Genomic DNA, 27,555 nt, shown 5'->3' on the forward strand with positions numbered 1-27,555 from the left:
CCATGTGTTAAAAGGTCACAAAAACACAAAAACAATAGCCGTGAGCACCATGAATGAGGGAAGCATGAGACAAGGGTGTGTGTGTGTGTCTGTGTGTGCGTGCATGACCTCACAGGAGACGTGGGAAATGGAGATTTGTGTGTTTGTGAACGCAGGGAATAACGCCTGAGAACGAACATTCAGAATGACATCATCTTCTGGCCTCCGGTGAGTCGGCGGTCTTTTTGTCTCCGCCGTCACCCAGCTTCGCTCGGGAGGACTCATTTACATCTGGGGGTGTCACCATGGCAACGCATGGGAGCAATAGGAGGAGGTGTGAGTCATCACTATTCTTAAAAGCTCTTTGGCGAGTGGCATTCAGAGAGAGAGGGGGAAAAAAGACAAGCTCAGAAAATGATAAGGAGAGAAAACAAGGAGAGGAACTATGGAACTAAGGACGAGGAGATGGCAGGATAGGAGAGGAGGAGAAAGTAGAATTGACTAAAAACAAACGAGAAAGGAAGAGAGGGAAGGAGACTGGTGACAAGGAGCTTTGTTTATGGATGAGTAAAAGGTTTCAGAGTCCAGACTGACGATTAAAACAAAAACACCCCCCCCCCCAGGACATGAATCTCAAGGAATTGACGGAAATATTTTTATTTTACACATTAAATCTCCACTTTGGTTGGCATCAAATAGCACATTGAATACTGACTTAAATACACAACTAAAATGACGTAAATCAAGCATCCAAAAGTAATAACTCTTTTTCCACAGGAGATTTTTGCAGGTTTTGGGAGTCACTTCATTGCTAATTTAAGCAGTTTGAAATGAGCACTTATACTTTGGTGCCACTGTACTATATGAATGTAATGCCATGATTACGGAGCTTTACTGTAATACAAGGGCGTTGTTCCACGTTACGAGTTTAACCTCTAAAACAACAAACTGTTTATTTGGTCTTCAAAGTAAATTCAGTAATTTAATTCATTGATTTAAAGAAGTAATTGAAGTGAAACGGTCCCAAGTTCAGTGAGATTTTCATGATGTGTCCACCTGAGAATCATTGCACTCAGTAGTTTTCATTATGTACAAACATCATTTACAACAAAGTGGTTTTCTCCTTTAACACCAACATCAAAACTACAGCACAGATTTATTCTAAATGTCTTCTAATTTGTCAACACCCTAAAATTTTAACTTAATAAAAAATACAGCCCCTAAAATAATCGATTTCAAATGCACATTTACAGATACGTTGTGTTTCCTTTTAACAGCAGATGAAGACAGTTTGCTGAAGCTGGCTTGAGTTTTTCACGATACAAACACCTGCATCTAAAAAAAAATAGTTTATTGTTTTGGTTGCACGGGGCAAACATCTGGTTCACAGATGTGCACATTGAATGTAAAAGGTCCTCGATGACCTCATCACCCTTCAGGCTCTCGAGAGTAACCCCCGATGATCGCATGATGCTTGTCTTTGCATATTTCAGGAGCACGTTGTTGTGCTCCGTCAGCTTCTTTGTTCAAAACCATTGCGTTCACCTGGGCGACGCCCCTTAATCTACGTCACCTGACTTCCTGAGCCGCAGCGAATTAGACTATTTGGCTTTTTTTACCTGCCCAGTAATCCTCTGGTCTAAAGTCTCTTTACACTGAAAATTGTTTAGTTTATTATCCGTATTAAATTGTAATGTTCAATGTAACGCAATGTCTAGTTGCCAGTTAGATTAGCACAAAAAAAACTGCAAACTGAGAAAACGCCATCCTGGCTTAAAATCTACTTTAACACTCCAAACTCAATATTTGAGAGGATTCTCCCTCCATCCTAGTCAGTCAAACTTAGCTTTTTGTTGTTGACAAAGCCAGGCTACGTGTTTCCCCTTTGTTTCCAGTCTTTGTGCTAAGCTAACCTGCTGCTGCCTCTCGCTTCATATTTGACGGACCATCGTGAGACGTCGATCTCCTAAACTCTCTCCAGCTAAAGTTCCAAAAAGGAAGCTTGAACTTTTAGCCTGTAGCAAGTGCAGACACAAGTAAAATATGATCAGATGATTCTGAATCGCTCTTGAATCGAAGAACAGCTTGTTGAGCTGCAGGGCGGCCTGTGATTGGCCAGCTACGTCGCTGCGGCTCAACAGGGAAGAAGAAAACTAAAACGTTTCAGATGCAGATGAATGACGGCCGACTCTTCTCAGCCGCCTGGCAGCTAGTGTGTGAGATATTTCATAAATATTTGCAAAGAAAAACAGCTGGTTTCCTCAACGTGTTGAGTAAGTGGTTCAAGGCGATGAGATGTTTGGGGGTCCAGTGTGGCGATCCCCCGCGCATCCGAGTGGTGACATTTACAGTCAGTCTTTTTCTTTTAAATACTTGCGGCACAGTGGCGTCTCCCCAGAATCTCCTCCAGTGTCTTTGTACAGGTTTGTGTGTGTGTGTGAACGTGAGGAAAAGAAGAAGAAGGGAGAGGCAGACCCACCAAGGGCCTCTGGTCGTGTCTTTGAATACCCAGATGTCCTTGGGTTGTTTTGGGGACAGATGGTCTACTCACTGAAGCTCAAGTTCAGGCCGGAGCTCTCCGTGATCGGGGAGGAGGGGCCAGCGCTGGACACGGCACTGGAGGGGACACTGCCATCTTTCAAAAAAATAAGAAGAGGATTTAGTTTGTTAACAGGTCTCACCCCTCAAAACATGAAATCTATACATGTCTTAACGAGCTCAATCGATCCATGCTGGAAGTATTAATCCGGAGTCGGGACGCCGCTCTGAGAGTCTGAGCGGGGATCTTTTGGTTACTGTGTGAGCGTCACGCGGGGGGCCGAAGGGGTAAAGGGGAAAGCAACAGATTTCAGAACTAAAACAACAAATCCAAATGCATGTAGGGAGCATTACACACGTTTTTCACTAGATATGAAGTGATGATTAAAAACAGCTTCAGTGACTCCACACCGGCACACGGCGGTCCTCCTCCAGAACAATCCAAATAATAAAAGGGGAAATAATAAGAGAAAAGATACAGACGCTGACATTGAACACCTCACCAGCTGATAAAGAAAGGCGGTGGGTGGGAGGGGGGGGGGGCTGCATTCACCTCCTGCCTCGTTTTTAGCTCGTCTGACAGTTCGGAGGTGAGTAAGAGAAGGAGGAGTGAAGTGGTTTGTTTGGATCAAATTAATATCAGTGACCAGGAGGTGCATGAAAGGCATCAGCTCACGTCTACGTGGCGCTCACACCGAACGGGTCGGAATCTTAATCCAGGTTTTGCTGAGCGCGCACGGCCTTTTTCAGCAGAAGCCTCCTCATTCACACGCTTTACTCATCGTCACTCGGCCGAGGATTAACACCAAACCCTGCAACGTCTGCAGTAAGGAGATGAAGAGGGATTCTCACCCCCCGAGGAGGAACATTTACATTCTAGCAACCTGCCCTTTTCAGTTAATGCGTTTTTTTTTTTTCACAATACATATGTATGCAGTTATACATTTGACCTCTGGCCTCAATGCCCGTGGTAGCATTTGAATACAGACGTCTACCAGAGGAGATGAAAGTGGGCCTGCAGAATGCTATAAGATCACATTAAAAACACACTCACGCCACAGAGGCCGGCTCGGAGGCCGCAGAGACGTTTCCGAGCCGGAGGAGGACAGCGGCTGCTGAGGACTGTAGAGAGACGTCTGACTCTGAGAGTCAAACAGGCCGGAGAGCGCTGAAGAAATAAAAACACACACACACACACACACACACACACACACACACACACACCATGATCACTTTGCAAATGTCAGCTGACTCAACAAGACCCTAGAGCGGCGGTTAGGTCGCGTCCACATGCACCCCACAGCGACTTTACAGTGTCAACTTTGAGTCACGTAGACTGACAGAAATGAGTCAGTCAGCAGACCCACCTTTCATGGTCTTGGCGTGGGCCTCGCTGCTGCTCTCGCACACCTTGCTGAGGAACTCGTCCACCTGCTTCAGGGAGAGCGAGTTGTGCAGCGTCTCCAGCGGGTAGATGGAGGGCACCATGGAGCAGCCCTCGAAGCCTGCGGACACAGAAACACAGCGGGTCGTACCACTTCTCCATCCGACAGGGGGAGCGGTGGCGCCGGGGCTCTCCGCGGATGCTGCTCCCACGATGCTCGCCGGACGTTCGTGTTTGTTAACGAGCCACATGGACTTGGTTTTATGCTTCTTTTAATGGCGTGTTACCTGCTGCAGCGTCTGGCCTCAGACAGCAGCTGCACAGCACAAAGTGGCCGGTTAAAAAAAACGCATGTGCACAAACTTAATCGGCATTATGGTTGCTGTTAATTTCCCTTTTTTGTTAGTTTGACGATACTAACAAAAGCGGGATGTTGTGGTTATTTGGGAACGTTTCATGTACTTTGTGTTAAAGGATTAACAGTTGAGTTCAAGAAATAATATCAATTCAACATACTGTCAAAGTGGCCGTCAACGTCTTTCTCCAGAATGGTTATATTCTTTAATGTCGGATCAAAAACACAAACTCTGTTTGGGCGCTTCATTTAGTGAGTAAAGGCCAAACGCTGGTAGTTTCTTTAGCTTAGCGAACCTCCACCTTCATCTGGTGAAGTTAGATTTCCAACAATCAAGGCCGCACAGGAACGCACAACAAGCACCAACCGGCCTGCTCACAGACCTCCGCTACAAAACAAAGACAAAAACAGAGGGGAAGGACGCTGTGGGACGCTGACGGACGCTGAAGCAGCACATCCGTTGTTGAGAGCACGCCGGTCTGAATAGTGTGCTACGACCACAGGTCCTCAGAATCACCCCCGAAGACAACGGCAGTCAGCTTAAGGGATGGGGGAACAATCGAGGCCTCGGGGGTTAGGGGAGGGACATGTGGGGCATATGGGACATATGGGACTCCGCCGATGACAATTCTCACATTCAAGTGGAGCCGCTCTTAATGGGTCCCATGTTGCCATTTATGTGCAGAACACGACACGAGGAGAAGAAGTCTTTTCTGCAGGATTTCTACCTTTCATCTCCAGACTTCATTTCTTTGTCGAGATGCTTTGGCCAGTTCATCACAACAAAGAGAAGAGCACGATGCAGCAGAGTCGCCTGCATTCTTTCATCAATCATCCAACGGCCCCCTCACTGGATGTTGGCCAAAGCAGCTTGGTTTGTTCCAGGGAAAGAACGCTTGCTCAGCTCAAAGTGATGTTAGGAAGCCTCAGGAGGAGGTGTTCGGTGGCTCAAGACGTGTTTGCAGATAGTTTGCATATAAGTTACGGTTTGCTACATTTATCCTCATGTCCAATATTCAATGACTTGATGTACCGGACAGTTCAAAAGAGAACAGAAATCTCCCCAAAGAAGCTCTGGTAGTATTAAATTACGTTGCGGATTGTTTATTTTTCTCCACAGAAAATAATTCTGTGTTCATTTTCATCAGCGGGGACAACGTTCTACATGTTCCTCAATGGTTTGGATATCAGCTGCACAAATATTGACCAATGTCAGGGTTCAAGCTCTGTTCTCACCTGACCTTACATACCACAGATGTGCACCTCGAGTTCAAGCAGAGTCAAAGACCACGACTGTCCAACAGACATCCTTTTACAACAATATGCAATAATGAAGACGGTAATAGCAAATAGTTCTGGACATGTGTGCTTGAAAGATTTATTTATTATTTAATCAAAATAGTGGCAGATTAATTCAGCCAGTTTCAGCTTTATTAGACAAGTTGCTGGTCGAGCAGCAGCGATTTGCCCAATAAAAATAGATAAAACTGCAACGAACTGAGTGCAATGGTGAAATATCTCGTCTTGCTGACTTCTCCTGATTTAACTCCCCACCTTGCTGCAGTAGAAGTGCACTCCAGTCTGTTGAGTGAGGGGAAACATTTCTGACGACAACAATCACCGATGCCCTCAGAGGTACATCTCCTTCATCATTATCACATTGGACAAGCCAAGAAATTAACAGAATAAATGATTTGAAATGAGCCAAAAAAAATAAAAGGTGCAGGGGAGGATGTGTTACGATGTGTGCACAGATTATCCGCACGTGGAACGAGGCGGGACATTTATTCTTCACACATCCTGTGAACGGCAGGATCGGAGAGGCGAATGAAAGACGTGCAGGCAGAGCAGGTGGTGTTAAGAGGTGAGGGCCGGAAAAAAAAGAAAAAAAAAAACACACACAAGGTACAACAAACACCGAGGGTGTGCGTGTGTGAAACAGAAATGCTTTCAAATTTAAATTGGTTTTTAAATCTTAAGAGACGTTTAAGGTAATTAACGCAGCCAAACGTCAAACCCCCAAAAAATTAATAAACGTTTTCCCACAAAAAAAATAAATAAAAAAAAGGGTCATGCAAGATAACAGGAAAAACTGGAGGAGTGTCGAAAATAAACTTAAAAGCAGACATACCATTAGTCGGATGCCTGGCAAACGACACAGAAAATCTCTTTACTGGCGGCAGAGAGAACAGCTCTGAGGAGATAAGAAAGGTAACTGGTGTTACTGGGGCTGCTGGTACCAGCGTCTGCCTCTCTACCAGGGCTTACATGAGAGGGGGAGAGAGAAGGGGAGAGAAAGAGAGAGAGAGAGAGGCGCCGTCGATTCATCAATATCGGTCTGCCATCGAGCAAGCGTGCAAACAGGGGAGACGGGCTTTTCAGAGGAAGAGGGCGGACTTGCTGAGTGGACGGACGTTTAGGAGAGTAAACATCCGATCTAAAGGTCATTCGACCTCCTTGTGCTTCCTCTCCTTACCTAGTTTTACTTTGCTTTCATGCAGACAGTTAAAATGATGAAATTGAGCTCACTTCACTTCGTGACTGTATGTCACTATTAGCTTAGCTTAGCATAAAGGCTTTACACAGGGGACAAATATCTAGCCTGGCTGTTCCAAAAATGCTTCAGTAACCTCAAATGGGGATCAGAGCAATGCAGGATTTAGGACCACTGAATGACATAACAAATATCCACTTTTATATGATTGATAACATTGCATTTTAACTCCATGTAAAATTGCCCATTAGAAACATAATGAGTGGTGTTAATGACGGAGTATTTTAAGGCCTGATGTGAAACCAGTACACTTCCTGCTCCCCTAAAAGTAATAATATGCTGTCATGATGCCGTCGTCGCTTCCTTTAAATGAGTCAAATCCCCCCCCCCACTGCAAAGCATGATGTAACAGTGGTGAGAGCGCCCACCTTGCAGTCAGAGCGACACCTGGTGGATAAACTGAGCGGATAAGAAACCATTACGACCATGAGACTGGTGCAAAGGCCCGAGGAGGGAGCATGTGATTCAAAGGTGATTATTGGGGGCTGGATATATATCTCTGTTCCAAGTAACAGGCGGAGTTTCTTAACGCGAGGATTACTGTAAAATGCCATTAATGAAAACAAGTCCTGGCTCACAGACACAAATGCTGTGGATTATGAAATGAAATTCCCTGAGAGACCATGTGACAGGCACTGCAGAGCAACGTGCACGGAGAGAAAAAGAGTGAACATTTCAACACAGTCAAACCCGAGCAGGCGGCGGCGTGACCGGCGAGAGGACGTGCTGATCAGAGCCCCGATAGCTGAGGCTCGTCACGCGGCCCCGTGTCGGGTTGCATGCTCAGCATTTTATGCACCAGACGATCCCTCTGCCCTCAAATCAGTGCCTCCTCGTCATGCACGCCGCAAGACGCGTGATGCAACAGATTGAAATGGGTTTGTTTTGGGGAAGGAAGCAAAAGGGAAGCAGGGAGCTTTGATTCAAGCAACAAGAAAATAAATGAATTACAACACTGGGTGGGGCAAAAATGTAGGCGTTCGGAAGGCGAAAAATGAGAACGAGATCTCCTGAAGCCAAAAAGAGAGTTGGGAGACCTTCAAAGAAAAAAAAAAAAAAGGGGGAAAGAGATGGGAGGAGCCGCCGCGTGGAGGACGGGCGGTGGCGTGTGAACGTACCAAACATGCCAATCGGCAGACTGCCGGGGGACAGGGGTGGTTTTCGGAGGTGGTGGTGGTGGTGCGTGCGGACGTAGTCCCGCAGGTTGGGGGCGCTACAGGACACCCCGAGGGCGGAGGCACTGAAGAGGCCAGAGCAGAGCGACCCTGTGTGAGGAGGAGGAGGAGGAGCCGGAGGGGAGGAGGAAGGTGTGCAGGGTGAGTACTGGAGAATACACACCATGCTATTATTTAGAACACACCGATGCTTTGGGGGGGGGGTATCGGTGTCAACACGTCGACATTAATAATAATGTAAACCTGTGTGAAAACCCTGCAACTAAACTCAGTCATTTACATCCTTAAATTCAGATTCAATAAATGAAAACAAAGAATATCGTGGATAATACAAACAAAGCATCTTTTTGTTCCTCATAATGATGACATATAAACTACAAGGTTTCCACTACAGTGACCACAATGTGTGTGTGTGTGTGTGTGTGTGTGTGTGTGTGTGTGTGTGTAAACAAGGTCAAGTGAGAGCAGAAGGGAATTCAGAGCGTTTTGTACACAAAAAGCAGCAGAGGCCTGACGAGGCCCGAGTGTGGAAACGGCCCTGAAGCACCGACAGCCAATCCCCATGAAAAGGTTTGTTTGCAAAGGTGAATACATCTTGATAAGCACGGCGTTTATAGTCCCCGCTTTGTAATGGCCTGAGCTGTCTTTGTTCTGCACAGAGGTCGAGCCGACACCTGCTGCTCTCGTCTGTGCAAAGTCAGTGCTGCTGATGAACGGGGAGGGAGGCGGGGGGGGGTCGGGGGCAAACACTCCACATAACAAGAGTCTGCTGCATTCAGACGTGCGGTAATAAAGCACTGAGTGACGGGAGGATTAACGCATTTAGGGAGAAGCAGCACAACGCTGTGCTCGCGTTAGTGTCGTCCCGAGTGGTGCGATGAGTATTTCTTTGAGCTGGTCTCATAACAAGCTTCTCTCCACCACTTATCCATCCAGTTTAATTTAGTATTTTAGGTCCCAACCGAGCAAGCGCAGGAGATAAGCTGCACTGAATACAAAAAGCAGTTTGACAAAGTGCGACACACAGGTTTGAAATTCCCAGCTAAGCACACACAGTTTCCACAAAGCGACTCCACTCTGTTCTCTCAGTCACGGTTTTATCCACACGTCCAGATTTAGAAGGACTTTCGCGCTTGTGTGAGTGTCAGCAGTAAGATGCCCTTGGAGAGCTCGGTCATTCGACCCAGAGGGGACCTTACAAAGACCTCAGAAACCGCAAGTAGAATATTTAAGGCATTTTAACTTTATTAACTGTATGCATCATAATCAGGTTGAAGAAGAACTACCCAAAGGTTTATCTTATTCAAGTAAGAACGCAGATGGCAGAGAATGTGCCGTGTCTTACAGCTGGGGACAAATACATGTCAACACGTAGAACTATGTTCCTCCTTATATTGAGATTTTTCATGCACTAATTCCCAAATGGCCTTTACTGCAATCATCTAATTATTTTATTGCTCGCCTTAAGTGAACGATTCGTAGGTTTACATTTTTTGTCCTCAATGGTATAAACTGATATTGATTTTATTAAATGCATTGCTTTCACTTGTTCAGTTAGTGTATATAGAGAACATCAGTAAATATAACTTACAGTAAGTAGGTTACATTGCAAAGTTGGCTCTGCAATGACATCAACTTTAAAACAAAAACCTAGATGTGAAACATCAGTGAGATAATAAATAAATGTTTCCTGCTCTGCGCTCAGAGAGAAGATACCTCCAGCATGTTCTCTGCGTTGTCACTTTATCACCTACAGGACGAAGCGAGCTATCGGTACCTCTCCCTGCCGACCTCTCGCCTACATGCCCGGGAGTCTGATCCCCTTTGGCTGCTGCTAAACGTTAAGCCGGGATGGAAGCGTGTGACCGAGGGAAAGAGGGGAGAGAGGGAGGGGGGATAAAAGAGCGAAAGAAAAACAGAAGAAACAAATAACTGTAGAGAGAGACGACAGGTGGGAGGGCGAGTGATGAGGAGAATCAGTGATGACAGCTGGAGATTAAATGTGTTGCGAGGTCAGACTTTTAGCATAAACTCGCTCCCTATATCTTTGACCCCCCCTCCCCACACAAGTACAGAAAACACACACACCGGAAATGAGGAGCCCACCTAGGCCACTGGTTGGTTTGATCTCGGGAGACTGGCGCGAGCTGGAGGGGAAGAGTCGGTGGGACGTGCTGCCTTTGGAGGACTGGGTGGGAGAGGTCTCAGAGAGGACCTGAGTGGGGCCAGACCAGGGGGGTTAAACACGGAGAGGGAACATTTAGCGACCCGAGGTCTCTCGCTCACTCAAACTGAACCACAACACTGATACTGATACGGAACAAAAAGAACATCTGGAAAGAAATGAGAGATGAAAGAGGCGGTCTGGTTGTGTCGTTATTAGCAGTAAGTTCCACACTACCTCCATGGAGCCCGTCTTCCGGTTGCGGATCATGGGAGACCGTCGCTGGATGTTCATTGGCTCAGAAAGGGGAAGCGCCTCGTCCAGCTGGTCCTGGGAGAGGTCCTCCAGACTGCCCTGGTTGGGCTTTTTGTCTTGGTTCTGATTGGTCAGAAAGGGAGAAGGAAAATGAAAAAGTTTAGATGTGACGATTAGTTTTTAACCTCTATTCAGTGACAAATGAATACAACACGCTGACAGTTTCAAACTAAAAAGGTCCTTTTGAACCTCTGACTGACTATTTGGTAATTAAACAAACTGCACCTCAGAGGACGCCGGGCGGAAGCCAAACCCGAGAGGGACGTTCTCCTCGTCGTCGCACCCTTTGACTCCCGGACTGAAGTGAAGCTCCACGTGGAAGCGCTCCTCTGAGGAAGGGTCCTGCTCACCACACACAGTTAAAGACGTAGAGAAAAATCTATGAATTAAACTGCGGGCGAGAAGAATCCAAACGGGGAGGAAAAGTTATCGGACCTTGTCGTTGTCCTCGTACAGCATGATGACTATCTGAGTCATGTAGTTGAGCTCAGTCACAGCACTCAGGTAGTCCATGGCCTGTTTCCACTGCTGGTCCTTCTCATCCTGGTATGCAAACAGAACAAAGTGACACTCGAGACATAAATACAAACACACACATCAAAGACCACATCTGATAATGTGATAAAAGGAGAAGTTTTATACTTTATAACTCCATAAATGTTGTAATGATGTACGACCTATTAATCATTAGCTAATAAGGCTATATCAATATCATACACTACTATATGATCCAACTACATGAAGCACTGCTCCTTGTTGTCTGTACAAACTAACAGGAGTAATCCCAAGCAGAAACCCCTCCAGCAGTAAAAATGTGATAAAAGTCAGACGTACGTCCAGCAGTCCTCCGTAGCGGAAGACACTGAGCAGGGAGTGGACGTGGCTCTCGCTGGTGAAGTAGAGGCGAGTGCGAACGTGGCGACCGGGAGACATCACGCCGCGGGAATACCTGAGCATCGGGGGATGGGGGGGGGGGGGGGGGGAGAGGGCACAAATCCGTCAGCACAGCACCGTGACCTCCATGAACCGCCGCGTCGTGTCGGGGTGCGGCTCACAGCGGGTGCAGCTTGTTGACGGCCTCGTCCTCGTGGGTCCTCTGCAGGTCCAGTTGGATTTTCTTCATCAGAGGGACGCAGTAGGCCTGAGCGATGTCCAGTTTCTCCGCTTTGCTGATGCCGTACTCCTGGTGAGGATGACGTGAAAGGGATCATCCAGTTATGATGTACTTATTAATGGTCAAGAGGAGACGGGAGTTTTATCTCTGCAGGGAGGCGCGACTACATGCCTGACACCGACAATAAGTCACAAATTGATGGCGTGGAGGCCTTTAAATGGAATATATGTGACTGAATTACCTCAACGTGTGCACAGCTAAAGCATGCTATCCAGACATGGGGCTCTACCTGCGGTATGACTATGTCAGCCAGGGCGCGGGACAGGCGGAACAGCTCCAGCGTGTCCTCCAGTGCCACCGAGGCGTTGTGCTGCGAGTCGTATTTGACGCAGTCGTAGATGTCCGGGATCTTGCTGATGTCGTAGCGGCCGTTCTTCATGCGGAAGTCTCTCTCCAGCTTGGACCAGCGCTGCAGCATCAGCTCCAGCGTCTCGCTGTGGTACAGCTGAAGGTCTAAAGGGACGGCACCGGAGGAGGAAACTTACCCGTTAAAATGTCACAGCGGGTATCGTCTCTTTTAACCTTTTTCGGATCAAGTCTGTAGACTAAATAAAAGTTTTGTTGGGAGTCAAACATCTAGGTGGGACACGTTGACACTACCTGCAGACTTGGGGTTCTCCAGCCTCTTGCGGATCTGTGAATTGAGACTCTGGATGAGGGCGTACACCTTGTCGCAGGTTTTGACTGGATCCTGTATGACCTTCATTGAGTTCACCAGCGACGGGCTGTCAGTCGGTGCCAACTAGGACACGGAAACAGGATCAACAGTCAGGAAGGCTTTAAAAAAGCATAACCTTTAGCTTCAATATATATAAAATACTACTATGTATTTTTATGTTAGTATACATTATTCCCCTGGGTTCAGTGGTTTCCACAAGTGTACGTGGAGTTATTCACAACGCACAATAGACACGTGTAACAATACTTTCACAATTCTTTGAAATTTAAGTGAACTTTTTCAAGAGTGAAGACTTGTGGAGCACGTCCAACTGTTTCTGGCAGACGTGGCACCAGGCCGCCTATTCTCCCTTTGCCACGCACCTTGCGGTAGTCCTCCTCTGTAAACTCTTGGCCTTTCTGCATGATTTCATGCAGCCTGGCTTTGACTTTCTGCTGGCAGTCGGTCAGCGAGTCGCTGTCGCTGTCCAGCAGGCCGTTCATGTTTGCGCTCTTGACCATCTGAACCAGGATCGGAGTCAACTCCCCTTCCAGAGCCAGCAGACCCTGCACGGAAAGCAGAGACTTGAGCTGAACTATTGCGTGGCACGATGAGAAACACGCGGTACAGAAGAAGAGTAGACGTGACGTCTTTGACTTGTTTTTGTTTTGACGATTCTCGGATTCAGCTTGACTGCAGCTCAAACGCTTTTATTTTCTTTTGGGGTGGATCTGTAGCTTCTTTAAAGTGTAAAACCTTTGAGGCATTTATATGAATAAGTCCATTGTCCATTTCACCAGCCCTTACAAAAGACATATTTACCTTGGCGAAAGCAGCCGCGGTCATCTGCACCCTGCCTTCGTCCGAGGCGTAGATCTTCAGGTCGTGGCGGTAAGTGCTGTGCAAGCGCAGGAGGCCACAGCCTGGAAAGCCGGCATAGTCGCCTAGAAGAACGTATGCATGTGTGTGTAAGCATGTTCTCTTGACATTTGACATTAAATATCAATGACATTTGACCTAGTATTTTTGGACTTTTTTTCCATGACATTTTTTTACCTAAAATATTTAAGATTTTCTTTAAAAAAAGAAGAAGAAAAAAAAAAAAACAGTATTAGACCTTGTTTTCTTTGACTTTTTTTCCAAGAATGTTTTGCTTGAATATTTTTTCCACATTATTTTTAGACGATATTTATTTACACTTTTTTTTATATAAATTTAAATCTAAAAGCCGAGGTTCAAAAAGGAATATATTATCCACAAAATTACTTTATATTTATGCAAGAAAAAGTTTTCTTGTCATCATGTGGATAAACAAAATAAAAATGAGGAGAAGTTGAATAATTACTGGAGCACAGCCCCTCCGGAGAAGAGGTAAAATACTTTAGATTAACCTACTAGGAAATAAGGAGTCAAATATAGGTTAATGTTGTGTTAGTTGAATTATTGGGAGACGATTGGAACAGCGGATTCACCTCTAGAACTCCACCGACGAGGATTCACACAAAACGCACAGCATTCTCAACGCGTCACAAACGGGACGAGGAGAAAAACAAAAAACCACGATGAGGTCCGGGCACGTTAGTGGACGGAGCGACACACGCCAAGGACGGGCAAAGCCCTGGAAGGGCGGCGGGTGTCCGGCAAACCGTTCTCTTACCAAAGTCCACCGGGGACTCGCAGCCGAGGGAGCGGCGGTTACCGGCTGGTAGTTTACACGCAGTGACGGGGAGGACGAGAAGAGAAGAGTTAAGAGAACCTAGAGTGAAAAGCTCTGCAAAGTGGAGGAAGAAGGACCTTAATGCCACTCTGTATTTCACTCTGGGTAAGACATTACAGAGCAAAGCAGTAAAAGTATTTACAAACATCACAGCAGGATTTAGTGGTTCTCAAAAGAGGAGTAATTTACGTTCATATTTTAGGTTTGGCTATAGAAGCACAGGTTAAACTTTTACAGTATTTTCGCTCTGACTTTTAAAGCGAAACTGCAGCTCCTGCCCCAGAATGTTAAAGCCAATGCGGAAGTTCATTACAGTAGAATCTTAACTCTCGAGCCCCCCGCCCCCTACGCGCTTTACTTTTGGGGCAGTAAACGTATTTGAGATGAGAAGAACAAAGTGAGAAGGTGACGGAGATGAAAGATGAAGAGCAGGTACACAAACGCAAACTTGCCTGAAGTTTCTTGGAAAACACACACTTTGCGTAAGTTAGTTTATTGTTTGAGGCACATTAATACTATTGGAATCCAAAATATGAACTCAGGCCTACAGAGTCTAAAATAACCTTCGACTTTGATCTCCTCTGACATGCAGTGCCGCGCGTCAGCTATGCGGTGTTGACAGTTTATACGGCGCCGCTTTGAGTGGCTGAGATGACGCGCTGGAAATAGATTTTTATGGGCGCACGTGGGCGAAACGGTATGGCGGGATTATCATTTGCCTTCTTGACCTCGTTATAAAGAAATTACCTTTGATAATGTTTTTTTGTGAGTGTGTGTGTACCTTGACCTCCAGGGTACATGCAGCGGAAGGCCCTGCCCAGCTCCTCAGCCTGAACCCGGCCTGCAGGCGTCAGCTCGCCGCCCCACTTCAGCACCAGCAGCAGGGACGGGCCGTCCTTCTTACAGTCTGAAACGCAGCAGCAGCAGCTCAGACACTCAGAACACAACTACACAATGTGGAAAAGAAGCTCCGTCAAGTCAGACGGCTCTGCAGAACACATCGTTTCTCACGAACTTACAAGTTGATATTGGTTAGTAATCAGATTCCTGTAACCAGATTCCTATAACCAGTTTAGACGTGGTCTCTAATGACGTACAATCCCCACCCCTACAGTAGACACACCCACAATGTACTAGCTGAAGTACTACTTCTGTGTTTTTGTACCTTCTTCTTCGCTGGAGGCTTTGGGCTGCCCGTTACGCAGGTAGGTCAGCTGGACCTTCCTGTTGATACCTGAGAAATGGCCGTACCTGGCGAGACGCGCACACACACACACACACACACACACACAAACACGTTTTGATATGCACAAATACAGACGGATGTCACGCAAAAAGGTTTTATCCCATTTCAAAGAATTTTCTTTTAACTATTTAACAGCACATGTTTGACTTCCATTCCAACAAAAGAAGATGGAACGAGGCAAAAACCTTTTCAAATCTGACACGCTGATCTTCCACACAAACAAGTACAAGTGTTAGCAGATGTTTTATGTCACTCAGCAGATACTTTGGATCGATTCAAGACCAGGAAGGATTATATTGCCGGAAGATTTTTGGAGATTCTGTGTTTTCGGCTCACGGTTACTGCAGTAACGTGAGCCGCTAAGCCTAACGTTCATTATATAAGTATTTATTTATGAGCATAAATTTAAAGTGCAAATGTGTTTTCCGCTGTTTCGTTGTATGACTTAATCTCAGAATATATCGTTTTTTCCATTAATGTATTACTTTATCAGAGTGTGTTTTTGTCTTTCTGATCATTTGCGAACTTTAGTCTTTGAAGCACTGGGCTTACGGTTGATTCTTCTGTCTGGCAGAACATGGAACTAAAATGCAAATCTGATCTTTGTCGTCTATGAAAACCCCCTTTTCACCCCGATTGTGGATTCAGAGGACTAAAACATATTTTACATTCCTATTCTGGGGGTTCAATCACTGCTGTCAGGTGGGTGACCAACAAAACATCTTTGTTTAAAAGTGGATTACTGCTCTTTAGTGTTAATTCAAGTAGACTTGCATGTCCTGCCTTTTCATGCACACAAAGCAGCACAGCACACACTAATTCACACACAAACACACTCACACAAAGAGAACCACAGTGAAATCATTGACTGTGTATGTGTCTAGTGTTAATTTCTGAATCTATGAATGAATGGATTTTAATGGAAATGACGCAGTCAGTGCACAAAACATTAGGAATACCTTTAAAATGAACTTTGTTCTGTCTAAACTACCTTCTTCCCTCTTTACACCCGTTCATCTACACTGCGAGTGAGAACAGGTATCCCTAATATTTTGCACGCACGGCCTGAATGACTAAATTAAAGAAGGGTGGGGAGGTCTCATCCTTAAAACTGAGGAGGGACAGGGTGCGTACTGAGTGACATTCAAGCTGGATTCCCTTTTGGAAAGAGAGAGAGGAGGGACGGGTGGGCAGCAGCGAGAGAGAGAGAGAGAGGAGGGAAGAGGAAGCAACGAGTTAGAGACTCAAGAGGGAGGAAGAGGACCAAGGTCAACACGTGTCTGTTTGTGAGAGGTGGAAAAGATGGCTGAACCCCGATCGCCCAGATGCGAATCACAGGTGAGGGGGAGGGGGGGGGGGGGGGGGTTGACTGCTAATGAGAGATGGCGGCGACGGGGAGCCGTAGGATGGCGACTGAAGGCCGTCGTCCTTCTGTTCGTTTGGGTGATCGATGCGAGGCGTCACTCACATCTCCAGGACGGTCTTGAGTTGCTCCAGTTTAGATTTCTTCTCCTCGATCTCGCAGTCGTTGTGCTGGCCGAGCTCAGCCAGCAGCAGGCGGGCGATATCCAGCACTTCCTGCACACAAGAGAGACAACTGTCGGCTCCTTTCTGTAACGTCCCGACTGAGTATCGAGTCAAATAAGACTGACAGCTTTGTTAGGAATTTAAGTGGAAGAGCACACCTAGTGGTAGAAATTATAAAGGAGGACTCACTTGAAGCTGTTTCGGCTTCTTCAGCTTCAGCTTTCCTGACTTGTAGCCTCCGTGCTTTTCAAACAACTCAAAGAATCTGTGTAAGACAGCAAGATTAACAAATAGGAATACATTAAACGAGGGCGACATCTCTCAAGTCGAACGTTTTTGGGTTGATCAATCAATGAAAATAAGAAGAGACTTCTTCTTGCAGCAGGGCAGAAATATATTGTGTATGTATATATATATATATATATATATATATATATTATATATTATATATATAATATATATTATATATTATATATATATATATATATAGTACAAAAAGATAAACAAATGAACGCAGCTTGTCTCTCAGGACTCAGCTCGCAACTTAATATTCGTATCTAGTAGTAGTACAAGGTGACGGTGGCGCATGGAGTAGAGAGGGTGCACTGGGGAACCACAAGGTTGGCGGTTTGAACCCCGGCTACTCCATGTCCCATGTCGAAGTGTCCCTGAGCAAGACACCCAAACCCCTAACTGCTCCCTGGGCGCCCCTACGGCTGCCACACTACTCCCACTGTGTGGGAAGGGTTAAACATGGAAAACCATGCAATGCAAATCACTTTGGATAAAAGCATCAGCTAAATGAAATGTGGTATTTTGTAGTTCAATGACAGTAACTTTTATTTAATTTTGGCTAAAAAGAACCATTATTTGTTAAGGACCAACTATTTGATGGAGGAGAGGGGGGGGGGGGGGGTGCATCTTAAGGCTGAAGCCAAGAGACTTACAAAGGATGCCGGACCTCCATTTTCATCTTTTGCTTTGGTGTGCGATCTCCATGGCGGATGATGGCGATGACGCAGCGAAGCTCCATCCTAAATGTGGCAGAAACAACATGAGAACGCACATTACTTCAACTTTATCCAAGCCTGAAACACACTGCTCACAAAAAGGGCCACCGTGGGTGAGAAGCCACCGAATACTCTTTTATTCCAGTGAGTAAGTAAAGTTTTAAAGTGACATTAGGCTGAAGCGCATCAGGTTTTGAAGACGAAGGTGCGAGGAAACATGGTACCCACATGGTTCCTGAGGTCGTCGGGACGATGGGGATGTCTTCAGCTTCCAAGGGGATAGACCAGGGGATGTGGAACTGGGGGGCTAACTCCCTCATCACCATGTTCCTGGTGGGGCAGAGACAAGAACATTCATTCATCACAAGTATTTTAAGTAGTTGAAGCGCTTCAGATGATCAACGCATGTAAACTCTCCGCCTCTTCGGGTTAATGTGACGCCGGCGTCCATCACCGGAGAGAAGCTGCATGCGTCCTTCTATCAGTGGGATGAGTCGTTGCTCGTAAAGCTTCAGTTACTTTCCCCCAGGAAGGAGAGGTGATAAATCAGAATAAACTAAGCTGTGAAGCTGACAACGAGTCCTTTGGATGAATTACGACATTACAGCTCCACGGCGACATTTACATTAAAGTTACAACAGACAAATTCTTCAATGTGTCAGAGAAGGCGAGAGAACACAAAGAGAGTAATGCTTCTTTCCATATCAAACTATGACACAGAAATATACATATATATATATATATATATATATATATATGATTTCAGAACAAACAAAAGGCAAAATGAAAAGAACTTAATAATAGGAGTTAGTGCGTCCGGTCATGTGACGTACCCCAGGACCTTGGCGCAGTCGTCGTAGTACTTCATGGAGTTCTTGACAAAACTGAAGCCGTTGACGTCGCAGACGTAGGAGTGTCCGTTGGCCCGGAGTAGGTCGAACCCGCACACTGTTTGCTAAAAAGCACAAAGAAATCTGAGCTGACAACAAAACATTTGGAAACGCGACAGTAAAACAAATGAGAAAATTCTGCTGAGATTGTGACCTACACTGCCCGAAGATGTCACAATATACACATACAAGTCATGCACCTATTGAAAGTCGCTTCGGATAAAATAAAAATAAAATAATGGTATCGCAGCTCTGACCACACATTACATAAGCCACAATCAGACAAAGTAGAAATATCTAATAAGAGGAAATAAAAAAAATACCATCTCAGAGATTACAGCATGAGAAGTACAGATTTGTGAGCATAATCTATACAGGTGGTAAACTAGCTAGCCAACATAGAAGGCAAGACTTTTTCCTACCTCTGAAGCTTCAAATCATTTCTCTAGGGTGAAGTATAGTGAGGCAGTGGGGCTGCAAAGCGGAGCGTTTTTTGCCTTTTTTTATGTTGAAACTCCATTCATTCCAATGCAGCTTTTCTAATGGCCGCTAAAGGTTACCTTGAAGGCCAGGCAGACCTTGCGGGCCACCAGTTTCTCCATGGCGGTCAGCATGACGGGGTAACGGATCTCCTTCCCCTCGCTGTCCCTCTCCACCTTTCCATCCAAGGCGGGAGATTTCCGGGCCTCTGCGTGGGCGTAGTCCGGACCCACCGTGTACACCTGAGATTTACACGCAGGCAGAACGTCTCTCATGAACGGTCACTGTTTTCACATTGTCCCTCGATGCAGCAGTGAGCGTGCACAGTACCTTCACATCAGTCCCATCCGTGGGCATAAACTCCTCGTAGATGTAGGATCCAGTTTTTCGTACGTTGGTTTCTGGGGAGTACACACTGCTACGACTCCCTATCTACAGCAACGAGGCAGAGAGAGAGAGGGCAGTGTCATTGATACTTCATTCTACAGTTTCACTGCACCTGGACCAATGAGCCGGGTTAAAGAAAGAGAGCCGTCATTTCATCATAACAAAACTGTCCGTTGGTGTCAAGAGTTTATGGAGCATCCGCCAATCACCTTTCTGAAGAGCCTCTGGCTCCCCCCTCCCGCAGACGTTGGGTAGTAGATGTAGACGTTGTGGTCCTCTGCGCACACGGGTTTCTCCACGAAGGGTTTGGGGAACACCTCCCCGTTCACCTCCACGTGGTCCTCCGCCTCCACCAGGTTACACTCTGCACACCAGTAGGCCGTTAAACACACACTAAAACAACAAGGTCACAAAGGAAAAACGGAGGCTACAAACAAGAGAAAAAACACAAATAAGTTATCATGATGAATGGATGTACAATGAGATCAATTTAAACAATTTACAGTATGCAAATCCATTCAATATCTATTTGCTCCATTGGGAATAAAGAGCCGTTACCTTCAGGCTTGTCGGGATCTCGGTTCAACACGGCATAACGAGGCAAGTCAATCCCCTCCTCCTGCAGGATCCGGTACACTTCCCTCCTGGCGGGGATCAAGAAACCATTAGAAATAAGGTTCAAAACAAAGGAAAACCACAGAGAGTTTGTGTGTTTGGCAGTAAAACAGCAATACGGTATTTCAAAATAGTAATTATGTCATTTACATTCCTATCGTGTGCGGGCTCCTCTGATCAGGGAGCAGAAGAAAATTGCAAGCTGGCTGCGTAAGTGAACTCGACAGACAGAGTTTCAATGAGGTTGAGTTAAGTCCGCCTTATTTCTATGGGGTCAGATCAGTCTCAATAATTGCAAATGCACACAGAAAGATTTACAAATACATTTAAATGCACACATAAATAAATTGCAATTTATATTTGTAGATGTATTTGTTTATGGATCTACTCACGTCAGACGAGTCTCAAAAAACCCACACAAATGTGAAGCGAATTTATTGACGTGTGCATTGGAATGTATTTGTAAATCCTTCTGTAAATGGAATATATTTGTGAATTGCTCATTTGTGACTCTTTCAGTTTGCATTTGCAATTACTGAGACTGATCTGACCCCTTGTATTTCCAGCTCATCCGCTAACCACTGCTAGAATGACTTCATTTAAGCTTTTGTTGGGAAAACAGCTCATATGGTGGTGAAATAAATCTTCTGGTGCGGGCAGCTGCTTTGGATTTTTTTTGTAGAATATACGAGAGATACATTTCCTTTACTTTCTATCAAGGTTTGAACCGCCATAAAAAGAAAAAGAAACAATGCAGATACAGTGATAAAGAACCACGGAGCGTCAGACTTCAGTGTGAGAAAAGGCAAAAGGTTTTCTGGGTGTGATCAAAACAAAAAGTTAGTTGTGTTGATGGTAAACAGGAGAAATAGCAGCACAGTGCATGTGTTCTTGTGAGTTATGCTACCAGAGTGTGTGTGTGCGTCTTTAAACTGCACCTGTCCTGAATGAAATACTGCATGTTGAGGTCGTTGATGAGCAGCGGGTTCCGGAGCTTGGCGTACTCCACAGCTTTGTCCAGCGGGAAACCTGGACAAAGATTTTTTTTTTGACATGGATTGAAAAAGTCTCACATCAAAGCATGATTTGATTAAAAATGAGTACTGTGGCACAGAACCTTCTTATTGCTAAAGAATGTGTTGGACCGTCATCAGATGTTTCTAAATACACTCTACAGCACAGGAATTCATAAACATTCCAGCAGTGGAAAAGGTCTGCAGGAATTATTAACGTTTCTCCTTTCTAATAATAACAGCACAATGTTCCCAGGGGCCGGCAGACAATCCCAAACAGGCCTTTAAAAATAGAACGGAAAAACAGTCGCCTGTGATAAACGCAAATGCACAAACGGAACAATTCCTAATGTGTAACTTTTCTATGTGATATTGGGAGCATTTAAATAAATAGCATCAAACAAACTAAGCAGCAAAAAAGTGTGAGCTATAGTGGTTTGATTTCCCGCCTTTGCCCTCTCATTGTTACTTCATCATAAAGACAATCCTTTTCTCGTGGGCTGTAATCTGTGAGATTCTTTTACCTTTGGAGTGGAAGGAGATGAGGCAGTCGCAGAGGGGCCATTTCTCCACGGGCTCCTCCAGGATCACCTCCTCGGGGAAGATCACCATGTCGATGTAGTCAAACTTACAGAGGCGCTCCAGGATCTCCGTCATGGGTTTGGATTTGGACTTCTTCATCATGGCACAGATGCCCACCACGATCTGACGCTCTGGCGGCTGATGGAGAGGACGGGGGAAGACAAGAGAGAGGAGCAGATGCCATGAAACCACTCGGGGTGGCTTTTCAACATGTGGAGTAGAGGGACGGATGTGTCATGTGACCTGCGACACCGAAACAATTGCCCTTTGGATTTGAAACATCCTGGGGAAAATGTTTGACTTTGAGGATGAATGAATAAAATTGACGTGATTGGCTTGGCAACGGATTTAAGACAATTATTTGGGATCAACTAAGATTCTGGTACTTAATGACCTTTACAAATGCTAATGATCAGCAAGCACCCTCATGAAAATATCCCATTAAATACAAACAGGAGAAAGTATTTGATTCTTGAGATAACCTTGGACTAAATTATTTTAGGACTCTTAAAGTCTCACAGCGGTTAAGGGCAGCTGGAGGTTTGAACGTCTGCCCGTTAACTCGATGGGAGAACTATTGCTTCCACCCAGAGATCACAGTGACCAGCTATCGCAGCTCTCATGAAGTCATTTTACAGCTGCCAGAGGCTTTAAAGTGACTACGTGGTTCTCACGCCAGCCTTTGTATATTTCTGTCCACATTTCCTTTTCCACTCCAAATAAAACGGTCCTCTTTAAAATGTCCAGGCCTGTGGAAACGCCCAAAAATGACCGTCGCTTTGGCTTCCTCTTTCCAATGACTCACTGTTATATTATAAGGTTATTGTTAATGCAATGCAATGCATGGCCAGTTAGTGATAAGTATAGCTAGTTATTTTACACCGTAACCACGTCTAAAGAAACAATAGTGATGTTTGAGTGTTGTTTGGAGTGACACACCTCAATGGACGCCAGTAACCTACCGACTCGTCGTAACATTCCTCCAGGTCTTCTTCTCGGAACATCTCGCTCTTCATGCCGGCAGCGTCCCGCTCGTCATCCCCAGAGCCAACCAAGAACCGGAGAACGTCGCCCCGCCCCTCTTTGTCTCTTTCTGCTGACCCTCCGCAGGGCTCGGACATCACAAACCCCCCCCAAACATGGCTGCCCCCACCCCGCTGAGGAGGAAGAAACCCGAGTCCACTGTGTTGCACCTGTTGATGGAGAGTCTGCTGCGGTTTGTGATAACAGCTACGTGCCCCCCGTGTGTGGGTGGGTGGGTGAGTGTGTGAGGGAGGGGGGGAGGGTGGGGCTAAATCCTGTGGCTGTTCCGTGGGTCAGGACTGAGGAGGTCGGGCTCGGACAGACGACATGGCAGAGTCTGGACAAGCTTCTTCACGCGGGAAATTCAGCCGTCAACATTTCTCTTGGCCTAGGAATAATAAAAATAATTAATTAATTTAAAATAATTATTTCAAGTGGAAAAACTAAAGGTTGACAAGTTGAGTGACATGTAGGAGACGCACAGGTGTGGCCAGTGAGATCAGCCACACAATAGAAGAAACGCTTTATTGATTCCTGGCACTTATTGCGACACTGTAAAATATTACGACATGAATCACAATTCAGGTTGGAGAGAATTTCTGGTCGGTTGACTGATGAAACATTTACACAATTAACTCGTCTATTTGTCCACAGTGAAAAGAGCTTTCTACAGATATTAATAGATAATCACAAAAGATATGCTCTGAATTTATTTTCCTTAATAAGAAAGATAATAAGACGCATTTATCCAACTACTTACTCAAACCAACAAGTGCGTCAGTGATGTTTAAGAACAACGATAACGTGATCGATCACACGTATGAATTACCCAAACAGAGACAAAGACTTACACAGCGGATTGTTGTTATTATTATTACATTTCAGTATCAGAAATGAAACCCGTTTTTCAAAATAAGTACAAATAGCTAATTTTATCTGTACTCGCTATTTAGGATCTATTCTTAAGAAACCTCAGGAGGCTATTCAATTTAACAGCACAATTAAACTGTTTAAAGTTTGGCAAGTCCGAGGTAAGAGTAAAAGCGTCGTCTTCTGTCCAAACTTTTGCTTGAAGAAGTTTCATGAATAAATTCAGTTCACTTAAAACAGGAACAAACATTTCAAAGCAGCACCGACTCCATGTACGCCTGCTGCTGGTTGTTGCCGCGGCGACAGAGCCCGAGGACGAGCCAAGCGGTCTATTGTGTGTCCTGTATACTCGAGGTGGCTCCTATTACTGATAAAACATCTTCTATGGATACAAAATGAGGCAATAACGTTTTGAATGGCCAAAGGGCTCAATTAGAAATCAGGAAGTGGTGCAGAGGAAAGTCTCCTGTGCAGCACACGAACGGATCGGACTATTCTGAAAAGCGTATAGGATCCACTTGACTGTTTCACCCAGCGGTATTGTGGGAAGTGGAACAAAGACAGCTGCTGTTTGTTGTCATTGCGCTCTGATCATAACGTGGCCTTCCGGTTCCCAACAGAGAAGAACCACTTGGTTTAGTTTAATTACTCCTACTATATTGTAACACTGTTCTGATGTTTATTCCCTGTGCTGCAAGTAAACACAAAAATCACACAAATCTGTTCTATGAAAAGGTACAATCTCCCTCAGTCGTACAAAAATCAAGTTCCAGAAACATAATGAAACCAATGGTGATGTTATTGGGTCGTCGGACACAATAATAGGAACACCTCCCGGAAAGAGGAATCACAAATAACATCCTTCAAATAATCAGTGAATTGATCCCGGTCAAAAAGAAAAATTGAATTATGACCTTCAGATGTAGTCAGATTTATTGCAAGACTTTTGGCTGCATTAGTTTAAGCCGGAAGGGCTTTGTTACCTCATGTGCATCTCTTCTAGTTCCACTTTGAAGTCTTCAGTCTGTGATCTTGTGAGACGATAACGATACTTTTCTCATCATTGCTTTCCAAATATCCAACAATTCATGGCTGACATGTCACTCATCCATATTGTTGAACAACCCCCCCCCACCCCACCCCACACACCTGCCAACAAGCAGCCGACTGGACGGGAAAAGGCTTGAGGGACAGACGGTGGACGCAATCACGGCTTTGTCCGCAGCAGTCGGAGTGACGTGCAAGAACTTATTTAAAGTCGCTCGCCCCCTCAGTGCCCCGAAATAACAGTGTCAGGGGCAGAGCCGGTCTACGCTGGCCAAAGATAAACCCCCTCCCCAACAAAGTGGAGGCCCGTCTCGCTGGCCCCGGCTCGGGGAAACACCAACAGAGATAAACTCAGTTTACTTGGCCTTTTTTAGGCCAAGGGCACGACCTCTAATCTTGCGGAAGGAGAAGCAGACGTTTCGCTCGATGACAAGAACCAATGCGTGGCGTTTGACCAAAGCCTGCAAAGCGTCATTCCAGCCAGAGATTAAGTCACGTGACTCGACACAAGATTGGTTCAGTTTTGTATGCCTTTAGAATATCCACATTTTGCCAGAAAACAATCTGCTCCAACACCACATTTTCACGTTGGAAGGGCTACTCTTATTTAGGATGGATAGGGCACCTGAATATTTATCTTGATCATGTCCATTTCTTGGTTGCCAAAGAAGGAAGATAAATCAATACAACACTCAATGACCCTTTCACAGAGGACACAATAGAGAAGAGAGGCACACGGGAGACCAAGAGAAAAAGAAACCGGACTAAAGTATCATGTGAAACACCGAAAATAAAATAAAAGCCTTCATCACCCAGGAAGAAATTAGGAGGCTGATTAAAAACATCCCCAGCTGTCACCTGCAGGCACATGAGTCACCTCCATCGTCACCGCGGAGCCACAGATCAACAACACGGCACCAATAAAGGCTTTTAACCTTTGAGACCGTTGTGTTTATGACCAGAGAGGCAGCAGCATCAGCCCCCCGGTCATTTATAAGAAACACCCCACATACATTGCAAAAAGGCAACTGTCAATTACGGAATCTGACGACTGGGACATTTCTAGGAAATTAAAACAGATAATGAGGTGCCTGTGATTGGGGCCTTTATTGTGAAAGGTGAAAGAAGTTGTTATCCGAAGCGGGTTCAAGACTGGATCATAAAACAAAACAGTTAATTATTAAATGCAAAGATTTCCCACTGTAGCAGATGAGACCTCTGTAAGATGATTTATGGACTCGTAAAGTTGCATAAATCATTGTGACTTTACTTTAGGGCCAGGAGTACAGCTTTCTGGGCTGCAACTAGTAGATGAACCGGGATGTTTCGATCCCAAAGGAGAACCCTGAAGCAGGAGATGATGGTACAAAGATGCTGCAGTACCGATGAGATCAGAATGAACAGAGATGAAGAAGAAAAGTAACTGATGTGCAAATACGGAAGTAAGGTGACAAAGTGAACATTGTAAAATGATACGTGCACTTCATGAATGAGTGGTTGGATCAAAGTAGGGATCAAATATTCCCTAAAACAACCTTGTCCAATGTAAAAGCTGCATAGTTGGTAATACTACTTCAATAATATCTTAATAAAGTATTCTCCTTTTAATCCGGTTTATTTTTAGAATCGCTGTCATCAGTGCCTTTCGCCAGATTATCACAATTCAGGTCAAGTCGAAATTACTTGACAGATGGATTTACCAGACTGCAAAGATTAGACGATCGATCCGCGCACGGATCAACAGATCATCTCCTCCACCTGCCCCTCGTGAGACACAATGAATGGGCCGGTTGGAGGCTCGGTAGTAAAGACCCTTAACCACCCTCCACCTCCGAGCCTCCCCCACGGTCTCTTGGGGGAGAAATGCGCCACAACCGAACACACATCCCCGCACTGATGCGTCGGCCGCCGTTACCCACAACTCGGTACCCGCGGTTGATAAAAGATCCCCGGCTTTTGTCCATTTCCCACCGACGCGACAGCAACTAACAGGAAGAAACAATCAAACTTCCAGCAGTTGCTGCTGCTGCGAATTGTGTAAAAAAAACTGGACTTACCGGCGTGAAACAAGGGGAAGTCAGTCAGCTGTTCGCGCCCTCGTTTGCTCTGACTGAACCGGGCTGAAAGGAAGCTGCGGCCGACCGCAGAGAGTTGGTAAAGTTGTGAGCTAGCTGCACGCTAAAGTTCACCTCTGCGCCGCTAGCTTCTTTCCTTTCCCCTTTCTTCTCCCCTTCTGTTTTTTCACTTAAAGTTTAGCTTTTTTTTTCAAAGTGTAGTCGTCACTGCCACCTGTCGGCCAGATGGGCGAACTGCAGCGTTGTACCCTGTAAGGACCGATGATTGTGGGCAATGCAGTGAAGAAGCGGATCGAAACGGACTCACAACAACCCACACTACGAAGGCAAATTAATGTCAAAACCCGAGAGCGCAAATCACGCGCGACCAAAAGTCGGTCTCGAGAGAGCATAAGTCCACCTCGCGGGAGCTATTTGCTCGCTTGCAAAACCAGAATTTGAGCGCTCGAGCATGGAGCCAAACCCAGGTCAAAAGTTGCGTTCATGTGAAAAACAACATACTCGAGAAGGTGTTTTCTGCGCGCTCGCTGTTTTTGACAGTAAGGGGGCGGAGCCAGTCACCATGGTCTCTACACCTGATTGGTTGGATTGGCTGGAATGATGCATTCACACAACTACAGAAGCCCATTTCCGCACTACAGAAAAGGGATAGAAAGCCGAAATTATGAGATAAAACGTTGTCAAAACACAAATGACACCTCTCTGTAACCGTAGTGGACCGTAGATGACAACCAACTACAACCCTGACTTACCATTATTAAGTGCTCCGCACATTAA

At 45.5% G+C, this 27,555-nt stretch overlaps 1 protein-coding gene across 9 annotated transcripts; it reads right to left on the reverse strand.

Moving 5' to 3' along the window:
• Positions 1 to 620: 620 nt before the first annotated feature.
• On the reverse strand, positions 621 to 27,319 carry ppip5k1b (diphosphoinositol pentakisphosphate kinase 1b). Of its 9 annotated transcripts, none has more exons than XM_040163118.2 (30): positions 26,761 to 27,002; positions 22,726 to 23,174; positions 21,706 to 21,901; positions 21,107 to 21,197; positions 20,112 to 20,197; positions 19,763 to 19,917; positions 19,497 to 19,598; positions 19,247 to 19,408; positions 18,630 to 18,751; positions 18,025 to 18,126; positions 17,734 to 17,820; positions 16,976 to 17,051; positions 16,728 to 16,837; positions 15,179 to 15,264; positions 14,795 to 14,920; positions 13,119 to 13,240; positions 12,680 to 12,862; positions 12,239 to 12,380; positions 11,868 to 12,091; positions 11,520 to 11,647; positions 11,299 to 11,413; positions 10,900 to 11,007; positions 10,690 to 10,806; positions 10,387 to 10,527; positions 10,092 to 10,200; positions 7,929 to 8,075; positions 6,388 to 6,450; positions 3,885 to 4,022; positions 3,572 to 3,685; positions 621 to 2,614 (listed from the first exon to the last, which is right to left on the reverse strand). In XM_040163118.2, the coding sequence occupies exons 2-30, from the start codon at positions 22,882 to 22,884 to the stop codon at positions 2,523 to 2,525; spliced, it is 3,603 nt and encodes a 1,200-aa protein (XP_040019052.1). In that variant the 5' UTR covers positions 22,885 to 23,174; positions 26,761 to 27,002; the 3' UTR covers positions 621 to 2,522. The 9 variants fall into 9 exon arrangements, with proteins under 9 accessions (XP_040019052.1, XP_040019051.1, XP_040019055.1 ...); XM_040163117.2 differs by having other exon boundaries at positions 10,074 to 10,200; XM_040163121.2 differs by lacking the exon at positions 7,929 to 8,075.
• Between the last annotated feature and the right edge of the window lie 236 nt (positions 27,320 to 27,555).

This window comes from Gasterosteus aculeatus, chromosome X (assembly GCF_964276395.1).
Source record: "Gasterosteus aculeatus chromosome X, fGasAcu3.hap1.1, whole genome shotgun sequence".
NCBI lineage: Eukaryota > Metazoa > Chordata > Actinopteri > Perciformes > Gasterosteidae > Gasterosteus > Gasterosteus aculeatus.

What these genes read in the sequence shown, in the direction of transcription:
- ppip5k1b (XM_040163117.2), bottom strand. Translation starts at nt 22,884, where the DNA reads ATGTCCGAGCCCTGCGGAGGGTCAGCAGAAAGAGACAAAGAGGGGCGG. An exon ending in AGGTCTGCCTGGCCTTCAAG is followed by an intron (nt 18,752 to 19,246) that starts GTAACCTTTAGC and finishes TGTGCTTTTTAG; the next exon opens with CAAACAGTGTGCGGGTTCGA. An exon ending in TCCGAGCCGGCCTCTGTGGC is followed by an intron (nt 2,615 to 3,571) that starts GTGAGTGTGTTT and finishes TTTTTTTGAAAG; the next exon opens with ATGGCAGTGTCCCCTCCAGT.